Source organism: Natator depressus, chromosome 1 (assembly GCF_965152275.1).
Source record: "Natator depressus isolate rNatDep1 chromosome 1, rNatDep2.hap1, whole genome shotgun sequence".
In the NCBI taxonomy this organism is placed as follows: Eukaryota; Metazoa; Chordata; order Testudines; family Cheloniidae; genus Natator; species Natator depressus.
The window spans coordinates 27,682,485-27,704,696 of NC_134234.1; the positions used below are offsets into that span (position 1 = coordinate 27,682,485).

The 22,212-nt window shown below is 41.3% G+C and overlaps 1 protein-coding gene across 2 annotated transcripts in view; it reads left to right on the plus strand.

Moving 5' to 3' along the window:
• The first annotated feature begins 457 nt into the window (after positions 1-457).
• Positions 458-22,212, plus strand: part of CEP295 (centrosomal protein 295) — a 55,560-nt gene continuing 33,805 nt past the window's right edge. Inside the window, exons 1-10 of one of the 2 annotated variants that reach the window (XM_074956647.1) lie at positions 458-662; positions 2,620-2,753; positions 4,123-4,323; positions 6,271-6,395; positions 7,226-7,319; positions 11,098-11,211; positions 12,170-12,310; positions 20,481-20,664; positions 20,924-21,097; positions 21,873-22,097. In XM_074956647.1, coding sequence (XP_074812748.1) covers positions 2,634-2,753; positions 4,123-4,323; positions 6,271-6,395; positions 7,226-7,319; positions 11,098-11,211; positions 12,170-12,310; positions 20,481-20,664; positions 20,924-21,097; positions 21,873-22,097 — 1,378 coding nt within the window. In that variant the 5' untranslated portion in view covers positions 458-662; positions 2,620-2,633. Of the gene's footprint in view, positions 663-878; positions 1,025-2,619; positions 2,754-4,122; positions 4,324-6,270; positions 6,396-7,225; positions 7,320-11,097; positions 11,212-12,169; positions 12,311-20,480; positions 20,665-20,923; positions 21,098-21,872; positions 22,098-22,212 lie in introns of those variants that run through there. The other variant, XM_074956640.1, reaches the window with a different exon arrangement.

Genomic DNA, 22,212 nt, shown 5'->3' on the forward strand with positions numbered 1-22,212 from the left:
TGCACAATTCAAGGAGCAGTTTACATGTCTTTCGGGGAGGGATAGCTCAGTGGTTTGAGCACTGGCCTGCCAAACCCAGGGTTGTGAGTTCAATCTTGAGGGGGCCATTTGGGATCTGAGGCAAAAATCCACGATTGGTCCTGCTTTGAGCAGGGGGTTGGACTAGATGACCTCCTGAGGTCCCTTCCAACCCTGATATTCTATGATAAGCTCGGCCAGCCTTGCCCCACTGGGCCCCATCCCTGTAACAACCCAACCAGCCTCGACACCCCCCACACCGCGTCCTTTTACATTCGCGCCGACGCCTTCTTTTCCCGCCGCTAGAGACGTTTCTTGGACTGCACCAGTCAGTCACCGCCCTTCTTAGCTACCATTGGCCAACAGGCGCCATGATGCTGCCCCAGGGGCGTGGCTTATTCCCCCTGGTCTCCTGCCTGGAAAAAAATCCTCTGATTGGCACGTGCACAATCGCAGCCGTGAGCGGAAGGAACGGCCGAGCTACCCCCGCGCCTGCGTAGTGTAGGTTCATGCGCTGGGCCGGCTTCGCGCTGCTCCCTTAGCCAATGGCGGGCGGTTCGAACGGCAGCGGATGTGACGACGTGGGCCCCCTACCCAGTGACCGGAAGGAGCCGTTTGAAACGACGGAGGCCGGGGCGCGGCAGGTCAGTAACCAGCAGGGTTGGGGGAGCGGCGCGGTGCGTGTCGGCTCCCGGGAGCTTCGCCCCGCTCCCCAGCCTCGCCCCGCTCCCGTGCTGCGATTGCGGCGGCAGCGGGGGGTGTCGTGTTGGACTTGGGTCGGTCCCGTCCCCCGCAACTGCCAGAGCTGCAGCGCTGGGGAAGCGGAGGGGGCTGGCAGCGGGAGGCCCCTGGGGTGCCCGGCGGGTCGGCCCGCCTCGCCTCGCTGTAGGCTTTGTGTGTGTGTGTTCCCCGGCCTCAGGTGGCGGCCAGGACCCCGCTGGGCTGGGCACCCCGTTGGGGGGGGAGGCGGAACGGCTGCCCTATCTGCGAACCGCTGTAAGGGGAGGTAAGGTAGATATGGAGACGCTAATCCCGCCACACCGCTCCGTTGCCAGCGCCTGCGCGTGCTTTGGGGCCCCTTCCTGAGAGAAGCTGGAGATGCAGGTGAAGGCTGAGCCATGGGGTAAAGCACAAACGCTGCTGGCTTAGAACAAACATTTGGGGAGTGGCCCCCTCCCGTGTCTTCCCACGTGCACTAACTACCCTGCACTGAAGGTCAACAAGTGATCTCAAGGTCAAAAAGGCCAGTGTAGACAGACCACGTGGGTAGACTGCATACCCATGGCTGATGTAAACTGGGCTGTTGGGAGAAAAACAATGAAGTCGGGTTTTAGAGGGCAAGTGTGGGGAAATGGTAAGACACAGAACAATGGAAATGGCCCCTCCCAAATAAGAGTGCTTGGTGTGCATGCCAGCTTGCATCTGTGTTATGTCCCCTCATTATAGTGACAGGTTTCAGAGTAGCAGCTGTGTTCGTCTGTATCCACAAAAAGAAAAGGAGTGGTTACTCCAGTGATGCCAACAGGTGCTTTTACAATGCAGAGTTCTAGTGAACAGATGAATTTAGTTTATTTTCAACTTTCTTACACTCTCTTCTTGCACTACATTGTACCAAAATCTGAAATATCAAACATTTAGAAGTGGCTTCTGCTTTACCGATTTAGTTTATGATGCTGCTTCTCTGTTCCTGAAATTTCAGTTCTTCAGTTTTTGCACTGAAATTATCCTTTTCTATTTCAGTAGGAAATAGAATGTGTTGCTTTCTTTTTTCAGTGTTTTTCTCCCTTACTGCCTAAGTCAAACTTTTGATTTATAATTTGTTAGCATTGATACAGGTTAGGGACAGATACTAGTAGCACATTTAAAAAAGTATATAGTAGTTAAAAGGTCACTGAGAAACTGGTTATTTTCTAGTCATTTTTACAAGCAGACTATTGCTGATCTGGCTCAAAAGTTCATATGGTAGAGATTCCCCATCTGGTCTGTGGAGAATTTACAGGTCATGTAATCCTCACTCTCCTTGTTTCCAGCTGCTGAATTACATTAAAAACACTTTAAAATACTTTTGTTTATAATATTACTTTTTCTTGTAAGTAATTGCTGTAGTTGGTATAAGGATCTGAGGTAATTGGGAAAGAGTGGGTAAGGTGGTCTGCATGAGGAGGAGGAGGTAAGGGCAATGATGCGATCTCTGTTAAGAGTTAGTCCTTCCACCCTTTGAAATATCCTTCTACAGCAGGAGGTCTCAGACTGTTTCAGTCCAAATAACCCAGTACAATGACCTTTTATTGATACGTTTCATAAATTGAATGGAGTTGTAGCATGCATGCTTTCAGAGGCCCCAATCGCTCAGTGATTGTCATATGAATGTAGGAGTTGTCCATGCAGAGCTCATTGCAGGTTTAGTGGCTTAAGTGATAAATGCGTTTTATTGTAAGCTTGTAGCAAAGACTTATGCTTAATGCCATTGAGTTTTTTGGCAAAGTGTGCAATGAGCATGAATATCTTTATAGATTTTTAGGATTGTGCCGAGATTTTTGATTTCCTATAAGTATTTTTAAATACAGTATGTTTACTTTATTCTCTAATGTTTTGATACAGAAGTCAAATATTCAATGTATGCAAAGATGAAAAGAAAAGTGGCAAAGGGTGGGAGACTGAGGCTTAGTCCTAATGAAGAAGCTTTACTTTTGAAAGAAGAATATGAAAGACGACGAAGACTAAGGCTGCAGCAGGTATGTCTGCATTATCAGCAGTAGTTTTCATTTAGATGGTTGAAGAAAAGAACATCTACAGTTTAGGAATATGCTTCTTTAAACAATACTGTCACACAGCAAAATTTGCAGTTTGGTAACATACTGTGTTGTGTTTTGTAGAGTAAGTTTGTGAAACGCTTTCATTGTCAATTCATTGTACCTTTTGTGGTGGCTTTTCTCTTCACTGCTCTTTTCCTAGGCCCCAGGGGGCTCTGTCCTTGCTCCTTTCCTTCCTCTACACCTTACTCCTGAACAATCACATGTGAATGTCTCTCTTCAACTACCACCAATCTATGTTGACAGTGACCACTAGGATATGTCTCTTTACTCTTGAGGTATCACTTCCATAGAGACTCACATTCCTGACTGCCTTTTAGACATTCCTTCTAGATGATGCACTGCCAAATCAAACTAAACATTATTAAAACTGAACTTTTCCACTTAAACTTCCCTTTTCTCCTTGGTCACCTTTGGGGAAATTCTGTGATTCTCCATGTACCATAGCTTGGTGCCTTAATATAAAATTGAACTCTTCTCCCCTCTCTTTGTGTCCATGTGGCTAAGTCCTGTAACTTTTTCCTAGGTAACATATTTAAAATCTACCTCTTTCTCTCCATATCTACTGCTCTCTTACTCTTATTTCATCCCTCATCTACTGCAACTTTCCTCTTGTTGGTTTTCTGGATTCTCATTTTGTCTTCCTTCAGTCTATCCAAAATGCTGCCATTAAATTGTCTACTTTAGCTACTGCTGTGTCTGTCCCCTCTTTTAATGCCATTATTGGCTCCTCCTGGTACAGAGGAAATATAAGCACCTTGCCTTTAAAGTTTTTCACAACCTGGCTTGTAATTGCTTTTCCACCCTCGTTAACTTTCTGAAAAAAATGCATTTCCTACTTCCTTGTACATTCTCTGTTTAGATTGTGTGGTCTTTTGGGCAGAGACTTTCTACAATTAATAAATCTTTCATTCAGCAGTACTCACTGATTTGGCAGGGGTATGTTGTAACAGCATGTGAGATTTGTTTGCTAGCCTCTTCTTAATTCTCTCTGTTGACAGGTGGCTTTTATCTTATATGGAGAGAAGGATATTAAATGCATCATTGAATTATGGCTGTTAATGGTTGGTCAACTGTAGCTCATTATGAATAGTTTTGCACATTTATTTAAGCTTTTTAGTTTGGAAAAGGGAGAAAATGGCAACTTAAATATGCTCAGAACCCAATTAGGTTGATCTGAGTAGTAACTAAGGTGGATGAGACTGAAAGAGTCACTAGCAAGTTGGTTAAAGGTCTGGTACAAAAATAAACTCTGGTAAGTCCACTGATAAAATATAATTTACTTGCTCAGGTTAGAGAGCAGGAGAGGTACATTGCTGAACAGATAAGACAAGAAGTGAAGCAGAGGAAAGATGAACAGCTACATCAGTTGGCAGAGGAACTGAAAGCAGAGTGGTGGAAAGCACAAAATCAGAAGATTAAAGCCTTGGAAAAACTTTATCTGTCAAGTTTAAGAGCTGTGGGAGAGGGACACAGACAGGCAAAGGAAAATGTAAGTAAACAAGTCATTTGATATTGTGTCATAGTCAAGGCTCTCAGAAAATATTTACTTAACTAAAATTATAAAGACTACAGCTTACAAGTTTCTGTGACACTTCTGACCTTGCATTTATAATGCCTGAAGTGATATGTTTTAAAAAAAGCCACTTGAAAAGCAAAAATATTGACATACACCTTTATACATAAACATGTATGCATGAGATAAGGCATGGTGTGTGGTACTATAAACATTTTTTATTGGCATTTATTTACAATTGCATTGCTTTATGAAGGATGAAAATCTTCAGGCCTCACAGCGCAAAACAGCCACTAATTGATATGTTTTAGGAAGCAACTTCTCTTATAGGCAGGTTATACCATTATTGGCCTACAGGGTTTTTGTGACTTCCTCTAAAGAATCTGGTACAGGTCTCGGTCAGACAGGATGGACAGCTGGTCTGATACAGAAATGTAATCTGTTAGGCAAACGTCAGAAAAAACATGTTTAAAATGTGGCATAAACAAAATACATGATGGTGTGTGATAGTATGAAGGTTTTATTTGTATGTGTTTGGGATGACTTGTTTGCTTCTTGTGTAAACAGTTATCCCAGACACATATGAAAAAAACTGTTATATAGTAATACACTATCACATCTTTTCTGAAACATACATGTGAATGTACGTGAACATCTTTACAAAAATCGTATGCAGAGCCCATCACGTAGCTCCTGTTATGGGCTGCAGAGGACTTTATCTCAGCTTTCTGCGCTGGGGTCTTGTCACAGTCCCATCAGTGGTTGTAAACTGCACAAAAACTTGATTGTTTTTCCTCTTAACTTACACTGGACCAGATTCAGAGCTCATTGAAATAAAGGAAAATCTCTCCAGTGACTTCTGTGGACTTTAGATCAGGTTTGTAGAGAGGAAGGATTGTCATACCCCTAGGTCCATGTGTTAATTGTATGTCTAAACAGCATCTAGACACTCGTGGCTAGCCTGTGCTAGCCAACTGAGGCTTGTGAGGCTTGGGCTGCTGGGTTGTTCAATTGCTATGTAGACTTGTGGGCTCAAACAGCCTGAGCCCTGTGAGCACAAGTCAGCTGGCACATGCCAGCTGCAAATGTCTATTGCTGTGTAGACCTACACTAGAAGCCAGGAGACCTAGCTCTGCTACAGATTTCCTGCATGACCTTTGGTAAGTCACTTAACCCCTACCTCAGTTTCTCCATCTATAAGAAGGGGATTGTGCTACTTCACCTGGTGTTGAGACTTAATTATTACTGAAGTGCTTTAATATCCTAGGATGGAATGTGCTGTAGAATTGCATATTAGTACTATAGTAAGAAGAGGCAACTAACTACAAAGGATAGAGTTACTGTTGATATATCCTAGGAATCGGCAACAGTGGAAAAGGAGGCACAAAAAGGATGTGGCATTGTAAGGAGTTTTTGCTAAAATACTACATTGTTGATAAATTGTGGTAATGGTTCTTTGAAATGCTAGCATCACTTTGGTATGAAATTGGTATTTTGAAAAATTCTTGCTTCTAATAGATGCAGCTAGCAGTCAGTGAGTAGATGCAGAGGAAAACTAAGCTTTTCAAACTGTTTCAATGAAGGATGGGGGAGGGGAAGGGCATGGCAAATTTGTTGCTATTGGTACAGAATGATACAAAGAGCAAATAAGGAAAGCAATAGAGTAAGGGAAAGTGATTTCATGTAGCTCACGAAAGCTTATGCTCAGATAAATTTGTTAGTCTCTAAGGTGCCACGAGTACTCCTTTTTCTTTTTGCAGAATATTTTGATTCTTATAGTACAGGATTAAACACGATGCATTTCTATCATATGACTTGCTGTTTGTCAGCAGTAATACTTGAATTGTCATGTTGATAGTATTATAAGTAATTAGAATCTGGGCGAAGTGTTTATTATAACATTCATTACATTTCATTGTAAAGGAACCTGATTTGGTGGCTCTGGCAAAGGAAGCAGAGGAAAGGAAACAAAGAGCAGAGAAGAGACATAAAGAAGCCCTGAAAGAACAGAAAAAGCAAAAAGAAAAACTGTGGACAGAGCAAACATGGTATATAGTGGTAATTTACTTTTCTTTAAAATGCAGATTATAGTGTATAAAGAGTGAAATGCAGGAACCTTGAGACTTCTTGTTTGGTACGTTTGTAGTTTAGGAATTCCATATAGTGCTTGATGAAGTTATGGAGTTTAGTAAAAATTCTAGCTTGAAAAACAAGGGGATAAAATGGTCAAATGAACTAGATGGCTCAGGGAGCTATCAGTGTGATGAAGGGCTTTTCACCGTCATCACTGGTTTCAGCCCCCTTGTGTGGTTGACATATGACAGTGACATATGAAATGAATTGATCTCGGTTCAGTTCCTAAGGGACAGATATCCACTTCATAAAATCCACCAATCCACTGGCTGTCATGCTTCTTAGTGTTCTCAGCAGATGAGTTCAAATTTGAACAGGCATGAAAAAATAAATGATATGCATTAGAAGATAGTATTACTAGAGGAGATGAGGCACTATAGGTAAGTTTGTGTACATGTGAAAAATTAAAGTGGGCTGACCAAAGTGACACATGCAACCCAGTAATATTCAGGAAGCTTATTTAAAAAGAGGGGTTGATTTTGTTCAGAAGCTTGTGCTCTCTGCAATTCTAATCACTTTTTGAACATCTGCATTATTTCAAGATACTGATTATTCTGTGCTGCCTTTCTTTTTCAGTTGCCTGTTCACTGATCAAATTACTTCTGTTCACTCACCCCTTGAGAGTTGTTATAAGGGTACATACAAAGATTAATTAAAATAAGTTTTTAGGTTTACCTTTGATTTTTACAGTGCTAATATTCCTGTTTGAACACACTTTTCCAACCATTCTTCATTCTTGCCCAAGGCGAACAAATGCACGTAAGCATGCATTGTATGTGGAAAAAGAGAGAGCTGCCAAAATTGCAAGCCTGCCACCACCTCCACCCCATCCTTTTGAGGTGAGTATCCAATATGTGGGGATGGTGATAATTTCAGGGTAAAATATAAGCATTACTATGGCTTTATTCTGTCTTCTGGAAGCATGATGTCTGAATTCACTGTTTGCATGTTGTAAGTTGCAATAGTGCACCAAAGACTTCAAGGGCAAATTAAAGAATTAATTTTTATGCTCAAACATACTCCTTGTCATTAGGTTTTTTTATATTTAATTTGGTTTGTGGTGGTGGTGTGTTTTTGTTTTGTGAGACTGATCTGATTTTTCTTGATTAATGAGCTCTTTCAGTCTTTATTAGCATTGAGGCAATTACATGAAAGTTTAAATGCTCTTTCCCCCAAAATACATGTACAGCCCCAATCCCGTTTTAATGATTTTATAATGTGATACTTTGGTTTGCGTGTGTAACTGAGAGCTTTAAGATTCTGTTAGCTTTTTTTCTTGAGCTGTTTTCGCATTTTCTTTGTTATACTTGTGGAATATGGAGTACAGAATATATGCTAGAACAATTTTGTGATGGGTTTGGGCCCTTTGGGGTGTCACCTGATGTGCTGAGGCATCACTGAGCCTGTCTATTATGCCAGCCTGGGTCCCCTTTACCTGGCCTTGCTGGGTTATGCTCACAAGCCTCTTCCAGCCAAGCACAGAGGCAGGGCCACACCCAGCTGCACAGAGAGATGGATTCAGCCTTAGGGGCTTGCTCCAGCCCTCCGATGCCCACTCCTTTTAAGGGGTACAAACCCAAAGGTTTTATGAAATTTGCCCCCTACCTCAATGTGGAGGGAGATATGCACAACTTCTTCCCCCCGCCATTAGAGATTACATAAAAGGGGTTATATTATAAACAAGTAATAAGTTTATTAACCACAAAAGGTGAATTTTAAGTGAATATAAAAGATAACAGGCAGAACAAAGCAGATTACTGAGCATTTAAACCAAAGTACGCAAACTAAGCTCAATATACTTAAGAAACAGGTTACACAATGTAATTTATTATTCTGAATGTTGTTTTAGGCAGGTTGCAAAGTTTCTGTGGTTCAGAGTTTGTTATATTTCTTTTCAGACTGGACCCCTGTCTCAGTCTGTACTCCCCCCTTGCCTTCCCTTCAGGTGGCTTTAGCAATCTTTCTTCTTGGGCAGATAGGCCATGGAAAGGAGAAGTCCCATTTGCCTTCCTTCCCACCCTTAAATAGGCAGGAATCCTTTGTTTCCCAAACTTGACCCCCTTCCTTTCCAATGATATCTCCATGAGCCATCTTGTGTAAAGTACATCTCAGTTATGTCATATTCATATCATACGCATATTTTCATAAAGAACAGGTAATGACACGTCACAAATTTTTTTTGTTAAAACCAGTGGTTTAGAAAAGCAAATGGAAACTAAGATACTGATCCTGCAGTAATTTTTCATGCACAGACGTACACCCACTTGGAGTTTCATTGTCTGCTGTGGGGCTTTTGTGCACCACAGAGGTCTATCATAGAATTGGAGCCTAAGTTTGAAAAATAACACTAAACATATTTTTAATCTTGTGGTGATTTTATATTAAGTACATTTCTACTTAATTTTATCTGGAACTGGACAATACTATTTATTGTAAACCATTTTAATATTAGAGAAAGAAGTTTCTTTCAAAACTGTGCCTGCTGTTAGCTCACTTAATATACCTGTTGACAGTATATCCACTTCTAATATTGAAGGATCACAATATATTATCATAAAGTACTCTCATGGCAGTGGCTTTTAGACGTGAATAATTTGGGCCTTGATCCAACAAAGCACTTATGCACATGCTTGACTCTGAGCACACAGTCCAATTGACTTCAGTGGGAATACTTCCATAATTAAAATTGAGCAAGCGCTATGCTGGATTGAAATCTTAGTAACTCGGGGGGGGGAAACTGCTGGGGCCCATAACATTTTTTCCTTTGAAAAATTGTTTCTTATAGAAGCACCTCAAATTGTTTTAAATTGATAAACTCTTCTTGATTTCAGCACTCTTAAAAATAGCTTAAATTGTGTTTTGTTCTGTTAAATTGCAGAAAAAAATGCTGCCGCTAAGATCAGTGTGCTGAAGTGGAGTGAATTTTTTTCAGGCTGGATTGGAAACCCCTAATAGAAACTCTGACAGATCCTTAACTACAGGAGCAGTAATAACATTGATCACAAATGGAGAAATAGGCCACTAAGGGTCTTTGCGTCCTAAGGGGATTTTTTGTTGTTGCATTAATTGGAAAATTACAGCCTTGTGACATAACTTTCTCATCTTTGCAACAAATATTATTTGCAACTCTTACATAAAATGCTGGAGATTTGATTAAAACGTAATCTGTTAATGACTGGTTAATGTTAAATTTTCAAATATTTCAAAAGAACTATATCTAATTATATTCTTAAAGTTGTAGGGAAGAGGGCTAGCAATAGGTAATCTAATTAAGTTTAATTATGGGAATTGTCTGTTCTCAAAGCTATAGTTAGTATCTATAAATATTCTAGTTTATGTGGGTCTGTTATAATTACTTTGATTTATTGTCCCAGATAATTCCGGTAACACATTTTTGTATTGTTTAACATTTCAAGTAGTTAAATTGTCAGTGGGGCTATATTATTGATGCATCACCAATATTTCTAGACTAGAAAGCATGTGTTTTCAATACTTAGAGTGGTGGTAGTCTCACTCCATTGGGAAAGTTGAAACTCGTGCGCTCTCTTTGTGTGTGTGTGTGTGTGTGTGTATATATATATATAATATATGATATATATAAATAAAATAAGGTATAGAGATGGGAGTAGAGGACTGGGGAAGGCATATGAAGGGGTGGCATGGCTCCCTGGTCTTGGAATGGGGGCCTCTGAAGGAGACATGAGGTAGATGCACATGAAGGAGACAGAACACTGGTGGGATATGAGTGTGGGTGGGGAGTACAGAGGACCACAGGTGCAGAGGTACAGGGTATATATGCATGAGACATGGGGAGAATATGTTGACATTTTCAAAGGGGATAAAGGCCAACCGCCGCCTCTGCTGCATTTGTTTGCATCATATCCTACTCGGGTACGATTCCTATCTTCTCTCACACCATCTGTGGGCCACTAACATCTGCAAGAGAGAAACCTTGCTTTGGTGGGTTGAGGCCCTCTCCTGCACACATTATATATCAACCCAATTTAAACCTTTTGGCACTCATTTTAAAAAGCCCAGGGAAATTCAGAAACGAAGTCAGAAGATTTTTCAATTAGGTGTTGCCTGTTTTTCTCCTCTCCTCAATTGTACACATTTTGGAGGAACAGCGTAGACATTTGCTAATATAAGGAATGTCTTTTCTTGAACAGAACTACTAGTAATTCTGACACCATCATAAGACATTTAGACATTTGTAAATGTAGTCTGCAGTTGAGTGTATTTGAGAGATTTTACTTTTGCTTTGTTGTTTGAAAGTATATTGTGTAGTTTTGGTTGTCCTACATTGTGACAGCTGCTATAATTGGGATCTGTATTAGTACATTAAAAACAAAGCACTTTTAAATTAAGGTAATAACTGTTGAAAATTGGAACCATATCCTTAAGATTAATGACGGTTGGCAGGGAGGAGTTTGTCTTGGGCTGTTAGACGCTGTCAGTCATTAAACCCTTTCTGTGCCTCATGTTGAATGTGGTTTGTTAGTTAATATATACGTAGTTTGAAAATCTATGCAAATCATTTATTTATGTTCCATGTAGCTCATAATGGAACAGTGCAGCTGGTAAAGTAACTGATAATTTGTACTTTCTGCTTTTTAGAACTTTGAAGTGAAAAGAGTGCCTACGGTGAAGGTCTATAATGCTGACAAGTTTTCTGTTACTCATCACCATCTTTCTGAACCTTATGTGGATAGAGAAATTGACACAGAGCAGGTGATGGATGTCAAATATGTCTATGGCATATGCTCCCTTATTTCAGTACTGTTGTATTGCATCGATGGATTTTAAATCTGTGGCAACAGATACTAGTTTCGCAGTACTTGTTTTAAATGATCTAGGAGCTGGTATCACATAATTATAATGAAAACATCAGCTAATTTGGATTTCAAATGGTGAAGACTTGTAACAGCGTACATTTTGCGAATGTATTTGGGCCCCAATCCTGCAAATACTTACTTGAGTAGTCACATTATGTTCAGTGGGACTGCTTGCTTGCCTAAAATTACCCAGGATTGTTAAATATTTGAAGGATCATGGCCTAAAGGCTAAGAGCAGATGCCTCAGAGTTTTTCATATGTGAAACTTGGAAAATGTTTTCCCTATGGTGTTGCCTGTGCATCCTTGTGTATGGGCCTTGAGTTTTCACATTAACTTTTTTCAACTAGGTGGCCAGATTTCAGAAGGCTCTTACTTTGCAAAACTCACAGAATGTGTTCATTTTCCATATGAATCTGGGAAGACTTCTGTATTTTCTGTTATGTTAAAAAAAAAAAAAAAAATCAACCTAGTATGAAATCAGATGTATAGCACTGTCTGTATTCCGCATTATACCTTGTATTGAATGAAAAATCCTGGGTGTTTTTTGGTGTAGCCAAGCTACTATAAATATTGTATAAGGCATTTTCCACAGTAGCACTTGAAACTAGAACAACTTGACATCTCAAAATGAGAGGATTATAGATGTCACTACGTACATGTGCCTTTTTCAAAAGTATAAAAACAATTTTGTACTGCTTCAGTTGTATACATTACAAGTTGAGTATAGCCACTCATAACTACTTTTTAAAGTCGTTTGGCTGAATAATTGACTACAGAATTACTCATCTGTTTGCTATATTCTGAGTCTGCACAGTTCTTTGTGATATTTGAACTGTTACTAATTGACTACCAGCCAGATGCTCGATTAGTAGCTGAAGAGGAAGCAAAGCGGTTGGACGAACTACAAAAAGAGGGAGAGAGAGAGAGGAGAGAACAGCTTGAAAAAGCACATCTGAGAGGAAGTCATGCCTTGAAGATAGTCCATTTGGCACAGGTAAGCAAAGTAGAAATAGTACACTGTAATTCTTCATAAATGTCAAAATGACCAGCAATTAAAAAACCAAACAGTAGTAAACTGGATTCTAAATTAATTAATTTGAACTAGAATATGCTGACTTCAGGAAAGACCTTGGAATAATGGATGTTTTCAAAATGCATATCCTTAAAAGAAAACTGTTCTCATTTTGCTCAGCCCTGCAATCAGAATGTTCAGAAGGTAAGAAGCAATTCTCTCTGTCATTAAAATGACAGGGATTTGAAAATTAAAGGAATGCTGCAGATAGTTCAGGTTTTGTGGATAATGCCCAAATTTTACAAAAACCTGATATATGAAAACAATAAATAAAAAGGTTTTTGGTTAGGTGTAGGTCTTGAGTTGCAAACACTGGAAAAGGAATGTTGAAATGAGTGTATAAGAAGTGGGAATGTACGTTCTGTTTTTAAATTGACTTATTTTTTTACCAAAATTGCCCACAAACATATACATAGTAAATAATGCCTTAGATTGATTTTAAAAAAAAAGTGGAGTGAATTTGAGCTATTTATTTTGCAAAGCTTGCAAACTCTGCTGGTATGCTTCTAAGTTCTTTGCTTCAGAATTGTTTGGCTTGATCTTGAACACTGCTGCCCCTTTAATGTAAAGGGTTTTTAGCTGAAGTACTGCAATGTGAATAAACTGCTTAAAGTGGTCTAAATCAATAAGGTGGTCAAACAGCAGGAACAATTTAGGCAGATTCAAAGCTTAAGTGTTTCAGAATCCCCATCTCTCACAGTGTTCTAAGAACTGTAGCGGTTCCTTTAGTGACCTTTAAAAATTTTCATAAAACTATTATATTGATTTTCTTCAACTCTAGATTAAGTTTTAATGAAGGGTAAAGTTTTCAAAAGCGCATGAGTGAAAATCAGCAGGACATAAGGTTTATAATCACTTGGGCATGTTTCACATTTTTACTTGACATCTACAAAAGCTTTATTTAAGACACTGTAATTGGTCTTTCTTCCTACTTTAATTCTCGCTTCAATGCTAAATGAACATTAAAAACTGAATATTGAAATATTTAATTTTAGGCAAAATACAGTTCTTTTAAACATTTAAAAATGACCTATGCTTTATATTAAGTAATAGTGAAATTCCTGACTTTGGAATTTGACATCTAATTCTGATAGTCCTTCTCATCCCCATTTAGGTATTTAACTGTGTTACTACATAATGATGACAGTGCTCAGCAACACCCAGTAGCGAGTGTGAATAACTAGGTTGTTCTAAAGTTAAAACATATATTCTGAATACAGGCTACTCTGCTCCCTTCCTCTCCTAATTTTATAAGAGATGACAGAATGATTTTTAATTGCGCATAGTAAAGGTGATTGCAAACTATGTACTTTTTAACCCAGCATTCTTTAGAGGCAGCATGACTGATAAGACTTAATCCACAGAATATTAGCTGGGAGAAAAGTAATTATTCTCACTTTACATGTGGGGGAATCTGAAGCAGCAGCTACCTTTTAGTAGGAATGCATAAACTTTACCTCCAAAAGCCTGGGTTTAAATTAACTTTAGTGACAAATTACCGTATATACTCGTTCATAAAAACTGAATATTTTTGGTAAAAAAGTGACACATCAAAGAGCGGGGGTCGGCTTATAAACAGGTCTACACCAAAATTGATGATTTTAAACGCTATGAAATCATTGAATTGAATATCTAATACATTGTCGTTTTGTTTACCTGGAGCATTCACAGGCATGGAGCTCCTCAGCTCCCAGTGGCCGCGGAATGGCAAACCGCAGCCACTGGGAACAGAGCAGCTCCGTGTCTGTGAACGCTCCAGGTAAACAAAACGTCCTGACCCGCCAGCAGTTTACCCTGACAGGCCAGAAGCCAGAGTTTGCCAACCCCTGAAATATAGAGTCGGCTTATGAAAGGGTCATACAGTTTTTACTCTTCTTACCTATCCATCTTGTGGGGTCAGCTTATAAATGAACGGGCTAATGAATGAGTATATACGGTAAATGAGTTTGTCTTCAATCCAGCCCGTGTTCCATACTGCCATAGTTCAGCCCCAAGCATCTCTGGGTATGTCTACACTACGAAATTAGTTTGAATTTATAGAAGTTGTTTTTTTAGAAATCGTTTTTATATAGTCAATTGTGTGTCCCCACACAAAATGCTCTAAGTGCATTAACTCAGCGGAGTGCTTCCACAGTACCGAGGCTAGGGTCGACTTCCGGAGCATTGCACTGTGGGTAGCTATCCCACAGTTCTCGCAGTCTCCGCTGCCCATTGGAATTCTGGGTTGAGATCCCAATGCCTAATGGGGCAAAAACATTGTCGCGGGTGGTTCTGGGTACATGTCGTCAGGCCCTCCCTCCGTGAAAGCAGCAGCAGACAGTCGTTTCGCACCTTTTTTCCTGAGTTACCTGTGCAGACGCCATACCACGGCAAGCATGGAGCCCGCTCAGCTCACTGTCACCGTACGTCTCCTAGGTGCTGACAGACACGGTACTGCATTGCTACACAGCAGCAACCCATTGCCTTGTGGCAGCAGACGGTGCAATAGGCCTGATAACCATCGTCATCGTGTCTGAGGTGCTCCAGGCCGCCTCGGTAAGGTCGGTCAGGAGCGCTTGGGCAGACATGGGTGCAGGGACTAAAATAGGAGTGAGTCGACCAGGTCATTCTCTTTAGTCCTGCCGGCAGTCCTATTGTACCGTCTTCTGCTGAGCAGGCAGGAGATGAGGATAGCTAGCAGTCCCTGCTGCACCGTCTGCTGCCAGCCAAAGATGTAAAAGATAGATGGAGTGGATCAAAACAAGAAATAGACCAGATTTGTTTTGTATTCATTTGCTCCCCCCTCCCTCCCTCCGTGAAATCAACGGCCTACAGTCGTTTCGGTGAGGTCTGTCTGGGGCACCTTGAAAAGTTTAATGGAGATTCAGTCCTGCCGGGGGAGGGATAGCTCAGTGGGTTGAGCATTGGCCTGCTAAACCCAGGGTTTTGAGTTCAATCCTTGAGGAGGCCATTCTATGTGACAGTTGTTTTTGTTTCTCCTTGATGTAAAGCTACGCCCTTTATTGATTTTAATTCCCTGTAAGCCATGTTGTCAGTCGCCCCTCCCTCCGTTGGAGCAATGGCAGACAATTGTTCCGCGCCTTTTTTCTGTGCAGACGCCATACCATGGCAAGCATGGAGCCTGCTCAGATCACTTTGGCAATTAGGAGCACATTAAACACCACGTGCATTATCCAGCAATATATGCTGCACCAGAACATGTCAAAGCGAAACCGGACTAGTAGGCGATGTCAGCACGGTGACAAGAGTGATGAGGACATGGACACAGACTTCTCTCAAGGTACGAGCCCTGGCAATGTGGGCATCATGGTGCTAAGGGGGCAGGTTCATGCAGTGGAACGCCGATTCTGGGCCCGGGAAACAAGCACAGACTGGTGGAACTGCACAGTGTTGCAGGTCTGGGATGATTCCCAGTGGCTGTGAAACTTTTGCATGCGTAAGGGCACTTTCATGGAAGTTTGTGACTTACTTTCCCCTGCCCTGAGGCACAAGAATAACAAGATGAGAGCAGCCCTCACAGTTCACAAGCGAGTGGCAATAGCCTGTGGAGGCTTGCAACACCAGACAGCTACCTGTCAGTCGGGAATCAATTTGGGGTGGGCAAATCTACTGTGGGGGCTGCTGTGATGCAAGTAGCCAACACAATCAAAGATCTGCTGATATCAAGGGTAGTGACCCTGGGAAATGTGCAGGTCATAATGGATGGCTTTGCTGCAATGGGATTCCCTAACTGTGGTGGGACTATAGACGGAACGCATATCCCTATCTTGGCACCGGAGCACCAAGCCAGCGAGTACATAAACCGCAAGGGGTACTTTTCAATAGTGCTGCAAGCACTGGTGGATCACGAGCGACGTTTCACCAACATCAACGTGGGATGGCCAGGAAAGGTACATGACGCTTGCATTTCAGGAACTCTGGTCTGTTTCAAAAGCTGCAGGAAGGGACTTTATTCCCAGACCAGAAAATAACCATTGGGGATGTTGAAATGCCTATAGTTATCCTTGGGGACCCAGCCTACCCCTTAATGCCATGGCTCATGAAGCCGTACACAGGCAGCCTGGACAGCAGTCAGGAGCTGTTCAACTACAGGCTGAGCAAGTGCAGAATGGTGGTAGAATGTGCATTTGGATGTTTAAAAGCACACTGGCGCAGTTTACTGACTCGGTTAGACCTCAGCGAAACCAGTATTTCCAATGTTATTACTGCTTGCTGTGTGCTCCACAATACCTGTGAGAGTAAGGGGGAGACGTTTATGGCGGGGTTGGGAAGTTGAGGCAAATCGCCTGGCTGCTGGTTATGTGCAGCCAGACACCAGGGCGGTTAGAAGAGCAAGGCGGTGTGCATCAGAGGAACTTTGAAAACCAGTTTCATGACTGGCCAGGCTATGGTGTGAAAGTTCTGTTTGTTTCTCCTTGATGTCTCCACCCCCCTTGGTTCACTCTACTTCCCTGTAAGCTAACCACCCTCCCCTCCCCACTTCGATCACTGCTTGCAGAGGCAGTAAAGTCGTTGCTTCACATTCATGCATTCTTTATTAATTCATCACACAAATATGGGGATAACTGCCAAGGTAGCCTAGGAGGGGTGGTGGAGGAGGGAAGGACAAGGCCACACAGCACTTCAAAAGTTTAAAACTTATTGAATGCCAGCCTTCTGTTGCTTGGGCAACCCTCTGGGGTGGAGTGGCTGGGGGCCCCCGCGCCCCGTTCTTGGGCATCTGGGTGTGGAGGCTATGGAACTTGGGGAGGAGGGCGGTTGGTTACACAGGGGCTGTAGCAATGGTCTGTGCTCCTGCTGCCTTTCCTGCAGCTCAACCATACGCTGGAGCATATTCGTTTGATCCTCCAGCAGCCTCAGCATTGAATCCTGCTTCCTCTCATCATGCTGCCCCCCCCTTTCAGCTTCAGCCCTCTCTTTAGCCCACCACTTATTCTCTTCAGCCCGCCACCTCTCCTCCTGGTCATTTTGTACTTTCTTGCACTCTGACATTATTTGCCTCCACGCATTTGTCTGTGCTCTCAGTGTGGGAGGACAGCATGAGCTCAGAGAACATTTAATCGCGAGTGCGTTTTTTTCGCCTTCTAATCTTTGCTAGCCTCTGGGAAGGAGTAGATCCTGTGATCCTTGAAACACATGCAGCTGGTGGAGAGAGAAAAAGACACATTTTATAGAACAATGGGTACACTCTTTCACGGTAAACCTTGCTGTTAACATTACATACATAGCACATGCTTTTGTTACAAGGTTGCATTTTGCCTCCCCCCACCGCATGGCTCACCCCTCCCTGTGGCTAACAGCGGGGATCATTTCTGTTCAGCCACAGACAAACAGCCCAGCAGGAACGGGCACCTCTGAATGTCCCCTTAAGAAAAGCACCCTGTTTCAACCAGGTGACCATGAATGATATCACTCTCCTGAGGATAACACAGAGAGATAAAGAACAGATGTTTGAAAGCCAGCAAACATACGCTGCAATGCTTTGTTCTTCAGTGATTCCCGACTATGTGCTACTGGCTTGGCGTGGTAAAGTGTCCTACCATGGTGGACGGAATAAGGCTGCCCTCCCCAGAAACCTTTTGCAAAGGCTTTGGGAGTACATCCAGGAAAGCTTTATGGAGATGTCCCTGGAGGATTTCCGCTCCATCCCCAGACATGTTAACAGACTTTTCCTGTAGCTGTATTGGCCGCGAATACCAGGGCAAATTAATCATTAAACACGCTTGCTTTTAAACCATGTATACTATTTAAAAAGGTACACTCACCAGAGGTCCCTTCTCCACCTGGCAGGTCTGGGAGGCAGCCTTGGGTGGGTTCGTGGGGTACTGGCTCCAGGTCCAGGGTGAGAAACCGTTCCTGGCTGTTGGGAAAACCGGTTTCTCCGCTTGCTTGCTGTGAGCTATCTACAACCTCATCATCATCATCATCTTCCTCGTCCCCAAAACCTGCTTCCATGTTGCCTCCATCTCCATTGCAGGAGTCAAACAACACAGTTGGGGTAGTGGTGGCTGAACCCCCTAAAATGGCATGCAACTCATCATAGAAGCGGCATGTTTGGGGCTCTGACCCGGAGCGGCCGTTTGCCTCTCTGGTTTTCTGGTAGGCTTGCCTCATCTCCTTAAGTTTCACGCGGCACTGCTTCGGGTCCCTGTTATGTCCTTCATGTCCTGGGAGATTTTGACAAGTGTTTTGGCATTTTAAAAACCGGGTCAGAGTTCTGATAGCATGGATTCCCTTCCCCATAGAGCGATCAGATCCTGTACTTCCCATTCGGTTCATGCTGGAGCTCTTTTGCGATTCTGGGACTCCATCATGGTCACCTCTGCTGATGAGCTCTGAATGGTCACCTGCAGCTTGCCACGCTGGACAAACAGGAAATGAAATTCTAAAGTTCGTGGACCTTTTCCTGTCTACCTGGTTAGTGCATCTGAGTTGCAAGTGCTGTCCAGAGTGGTCACAAGGAGCAATAGCTCCCGAAGGCCAATACCGTCTAATTACGTTCACAGTACCCCAAGTTTGACCCGGCAAGGCCGATTTCAGCACTAATCCCGTTGTCAGGAATGGAGTAAGGAAATCAATTTTAAGAGTCCTTTAAGTCGAAAAAAGGGCTTCGTCGTGTGGATGGGTGCAGGGTTAAATTGATATAACGCTGTTAAATTCGACCTCAACTCCTAGTGTAGACCAGGGCTCTGTTTGTTTTTGAGTCTGATACAAATGAAAAAGCGCTGTTGGCTGAGTGTTTCCAGTGATCATCCTACCACTTTGGAATTCACATCTCCCTTGATACAAAATACCCTGATCTTTTGAGTACATTGCAGAGCTCATCTTTTTTTCCCCAAGATGTTTGAAAATGGGGGGAATTTTAGAGATGACAAACTATTGTATGGGGAAGAGGGATTTAATTTATTAAATTAACTTCCTTACTAGTGGTGGGTTTTGTTTGTGATATAGTTAAATTATATCTAGGGTGCCTAGATCACTTACTACTTTTTTTCCACAGAACATCTGTGCCTCATTACGTATATAGGAACAAGGGTTCAATAGTTTATTATAATTTTTCAGTAAATGAACCCAGGCCTTATTTATTGTACACCATCTACCCCTTGCAGTGAATATAAAATTGTTAATTGCCTTATGGCTGTTCTGTAGTGCTTATCAAAGTATCTGAGTACTTCAGAAAGATCAAAGAAGTTATCTTCGTAACAAGCCCTTAAAGGGGGGGGGAAGATATCTTCATTTTCCAAATGATGAGTGAAGGCACAGACAGATTAAGCCCAACATTTGCAAAATTGTCCACTAATTTTTGGAGCCATAGCAATTCTGCTTCTGTTTAGCACAAAGGTCTTGATGGTGACTAGAGAATTAGAAGAATTATATCACAAGAGATGAGGTAAAAGTTGGGCTTTTAAGAAAGGAATGGATTTTAGTCACTGTTGTAACTCCCCGGTTTTTGTTTTAACACTTGTTTAACTTGACTAACATTTTGGAGAAAAGAAGTCTTCCTTAAATATTCAATATCCCCAATCTGTCAGGCAAGGTGTGCGAGCTAATATCTCTATAATCTCCTCCAAGACCCCAACCAGTCATCTAGCAAAACTAGGGAAGACCAAAATTGACTGCTGATATTTCTAAGGTATAAAATAGAAGGAAACATTTAAAACAGACTTTGACTTCTTTTATATATCATGACAATGCAAAGAGAGTACTAGCCCGATCTTTAAAAAAAAAATCCTTTGCAGGTCAGCAATTTAACACCCAATGTTTTGTTCTATAAAATAGAAAACTTGGAGTTACCCTATATTTAGGAAGGTTGGCCTACAGGTATATTTTCTGATCTTTAACATTGTAGCTGATCCTTCAGTGCTATTAATGACTCTCTTGATGCCAATAAATGAGTGTAGGATATCTTGATTAATATATTTTAAGAGGTGTTCTGTGTGTATATATTTAAGCTCAGGAATTTTGTATTCCAATATGAAGCAAGCATTAAACAAATCTCGTGGCAGCTAAATGAAAATGTTTTATTACTTTTCATGTCAAACTGTCTGGATGTGAATGCTAAATTGTTAATTGATTACTTTGCTACTTGAAGGACCGGGAAAGGCTAATGAAAGAACTTGAACAGATGCAGAATATGGACCTGGCACGCAGAAGACAGATTGTGGCACAGATGCCACCTCAGCTGTTCGAACCTGCATACAGACGCCTGGAAATTAAAGAAGACTGGCAGAGGGAACTGGAGTTTGCCTTTGAAGATATGTACAGTGGAGATAGGAGTAAGCTATTTTGAAAGATTAAGTGAGCCACTGTCAGGATACAGTATTAAAAAAAAAAACAACTTTGTAGTAGGAGATGTAAATTAGATGTGTTGAAAGATTCAAACAACTTTCTTAGTTTCTTTGAAACGAAGTTTTAATTTTGGAACTCTTGAGGAGCTTCTTATGTGCTGGTCTTACTCTTGCAATTTAAAGTGGTTGTATTCCGATTACAGATTAGAATATATGACACTTTCACATGGTTTAATTTCTTTTTTAGAAATGAAAGGAGACATGATTTTGCACCTAGAGCCACAGCCTTTGCCAATTCCCTCTGATCGGTCTCAAGATGAGGACTTGGACATCTCCCTGGAGCCAGATTTTGCATGTGAGACTCAACCAAATTTGGACGAGGTGGCAGAAAAGGAAGCTCAGCACCCCAGTGAACCAGAGAGTAAGAAACTTTCAAGTTTAACTCTTGTATTGGTTATACTTCATTATTTAAGCCATTTGGATGTACCAGAGGAAAAAGAGGTATTGTTTTTGTACAGGAATTTTGGAAAATGTAGTAGTGAATTAAATAAAATAAAAATAGAAAGTATATTAAATACCAGAGATCATGGTATCTTCATCTCTCTTTAATTAATTTTAACATCTAAGAATAAGAACTACTGAATTTAGAAGGGGGATAAGCTACAGTTTCTTTGGAACCATGGCTTTGAGTAGTTTAAGTTGAATGTAGATTAACTAGTTATTAAAGTATTTTTGTAATTATAGATATGAAATCTGTGCATCCTTAACAGCTTTTGATACTTTCCATTCCAGAAATTGGAGTGTAATAAATACAAACTTCAAATGAAAAAGTGAACTCTTGTTCTTTTTGTCTCAGTCCTATGAATTGTGTTGAATAGTACTGAGGACTATCCTAAGAAGTTGCAGGATTTGTAAATGTAACTAGTGAAATTGCATGTTGACTGTAATACATGCACATTATAAATATTTTGAAAAGGTACCTTAAGATATCTATGCTGAGAACCTCTCTCTATTCCATATCAGAAGGTTTTGTGTCTCCTTAATCCATTTGTATAAGCAGCTAATGAAAACAAATTTTGCCACGGTAAATATCTTACTGGGATGATTTTGTTTACAATCAGTGACTTACATAATGTGTACCTTGTTTTGTCTTGTTCTTATACCTTTTAAGAGTTTGAGGTCTGTGTTCCTCCTAGATCATGAAGTGAGAGTGGCTCCCCAACCACAATCAAAACTGGTCTTAAAAAAATTGCTAAATAAGATCCGGAGCCAAAAAGACCAGTGGACTTCAAAATGTGATGCAGAGATTCAAAGTGAAATTGAGACAATTGAGTCAGGAACACTTGCTAGTGAAGAGAGACGATTATGTGATTCAGATCCTGGTCATGAACAACATACTGATTCAGTCTCTGAAGCCATTGGTAAGTATTGTGCAGCTCTCCAACTAAAATTAAATGTGCTTTGAGAGCAAAGAAGGCCTGGCTGGGCAGAGCTGTGAATACTGCTTTCCCCATAAGAACTCGTTAGTGAACAGCC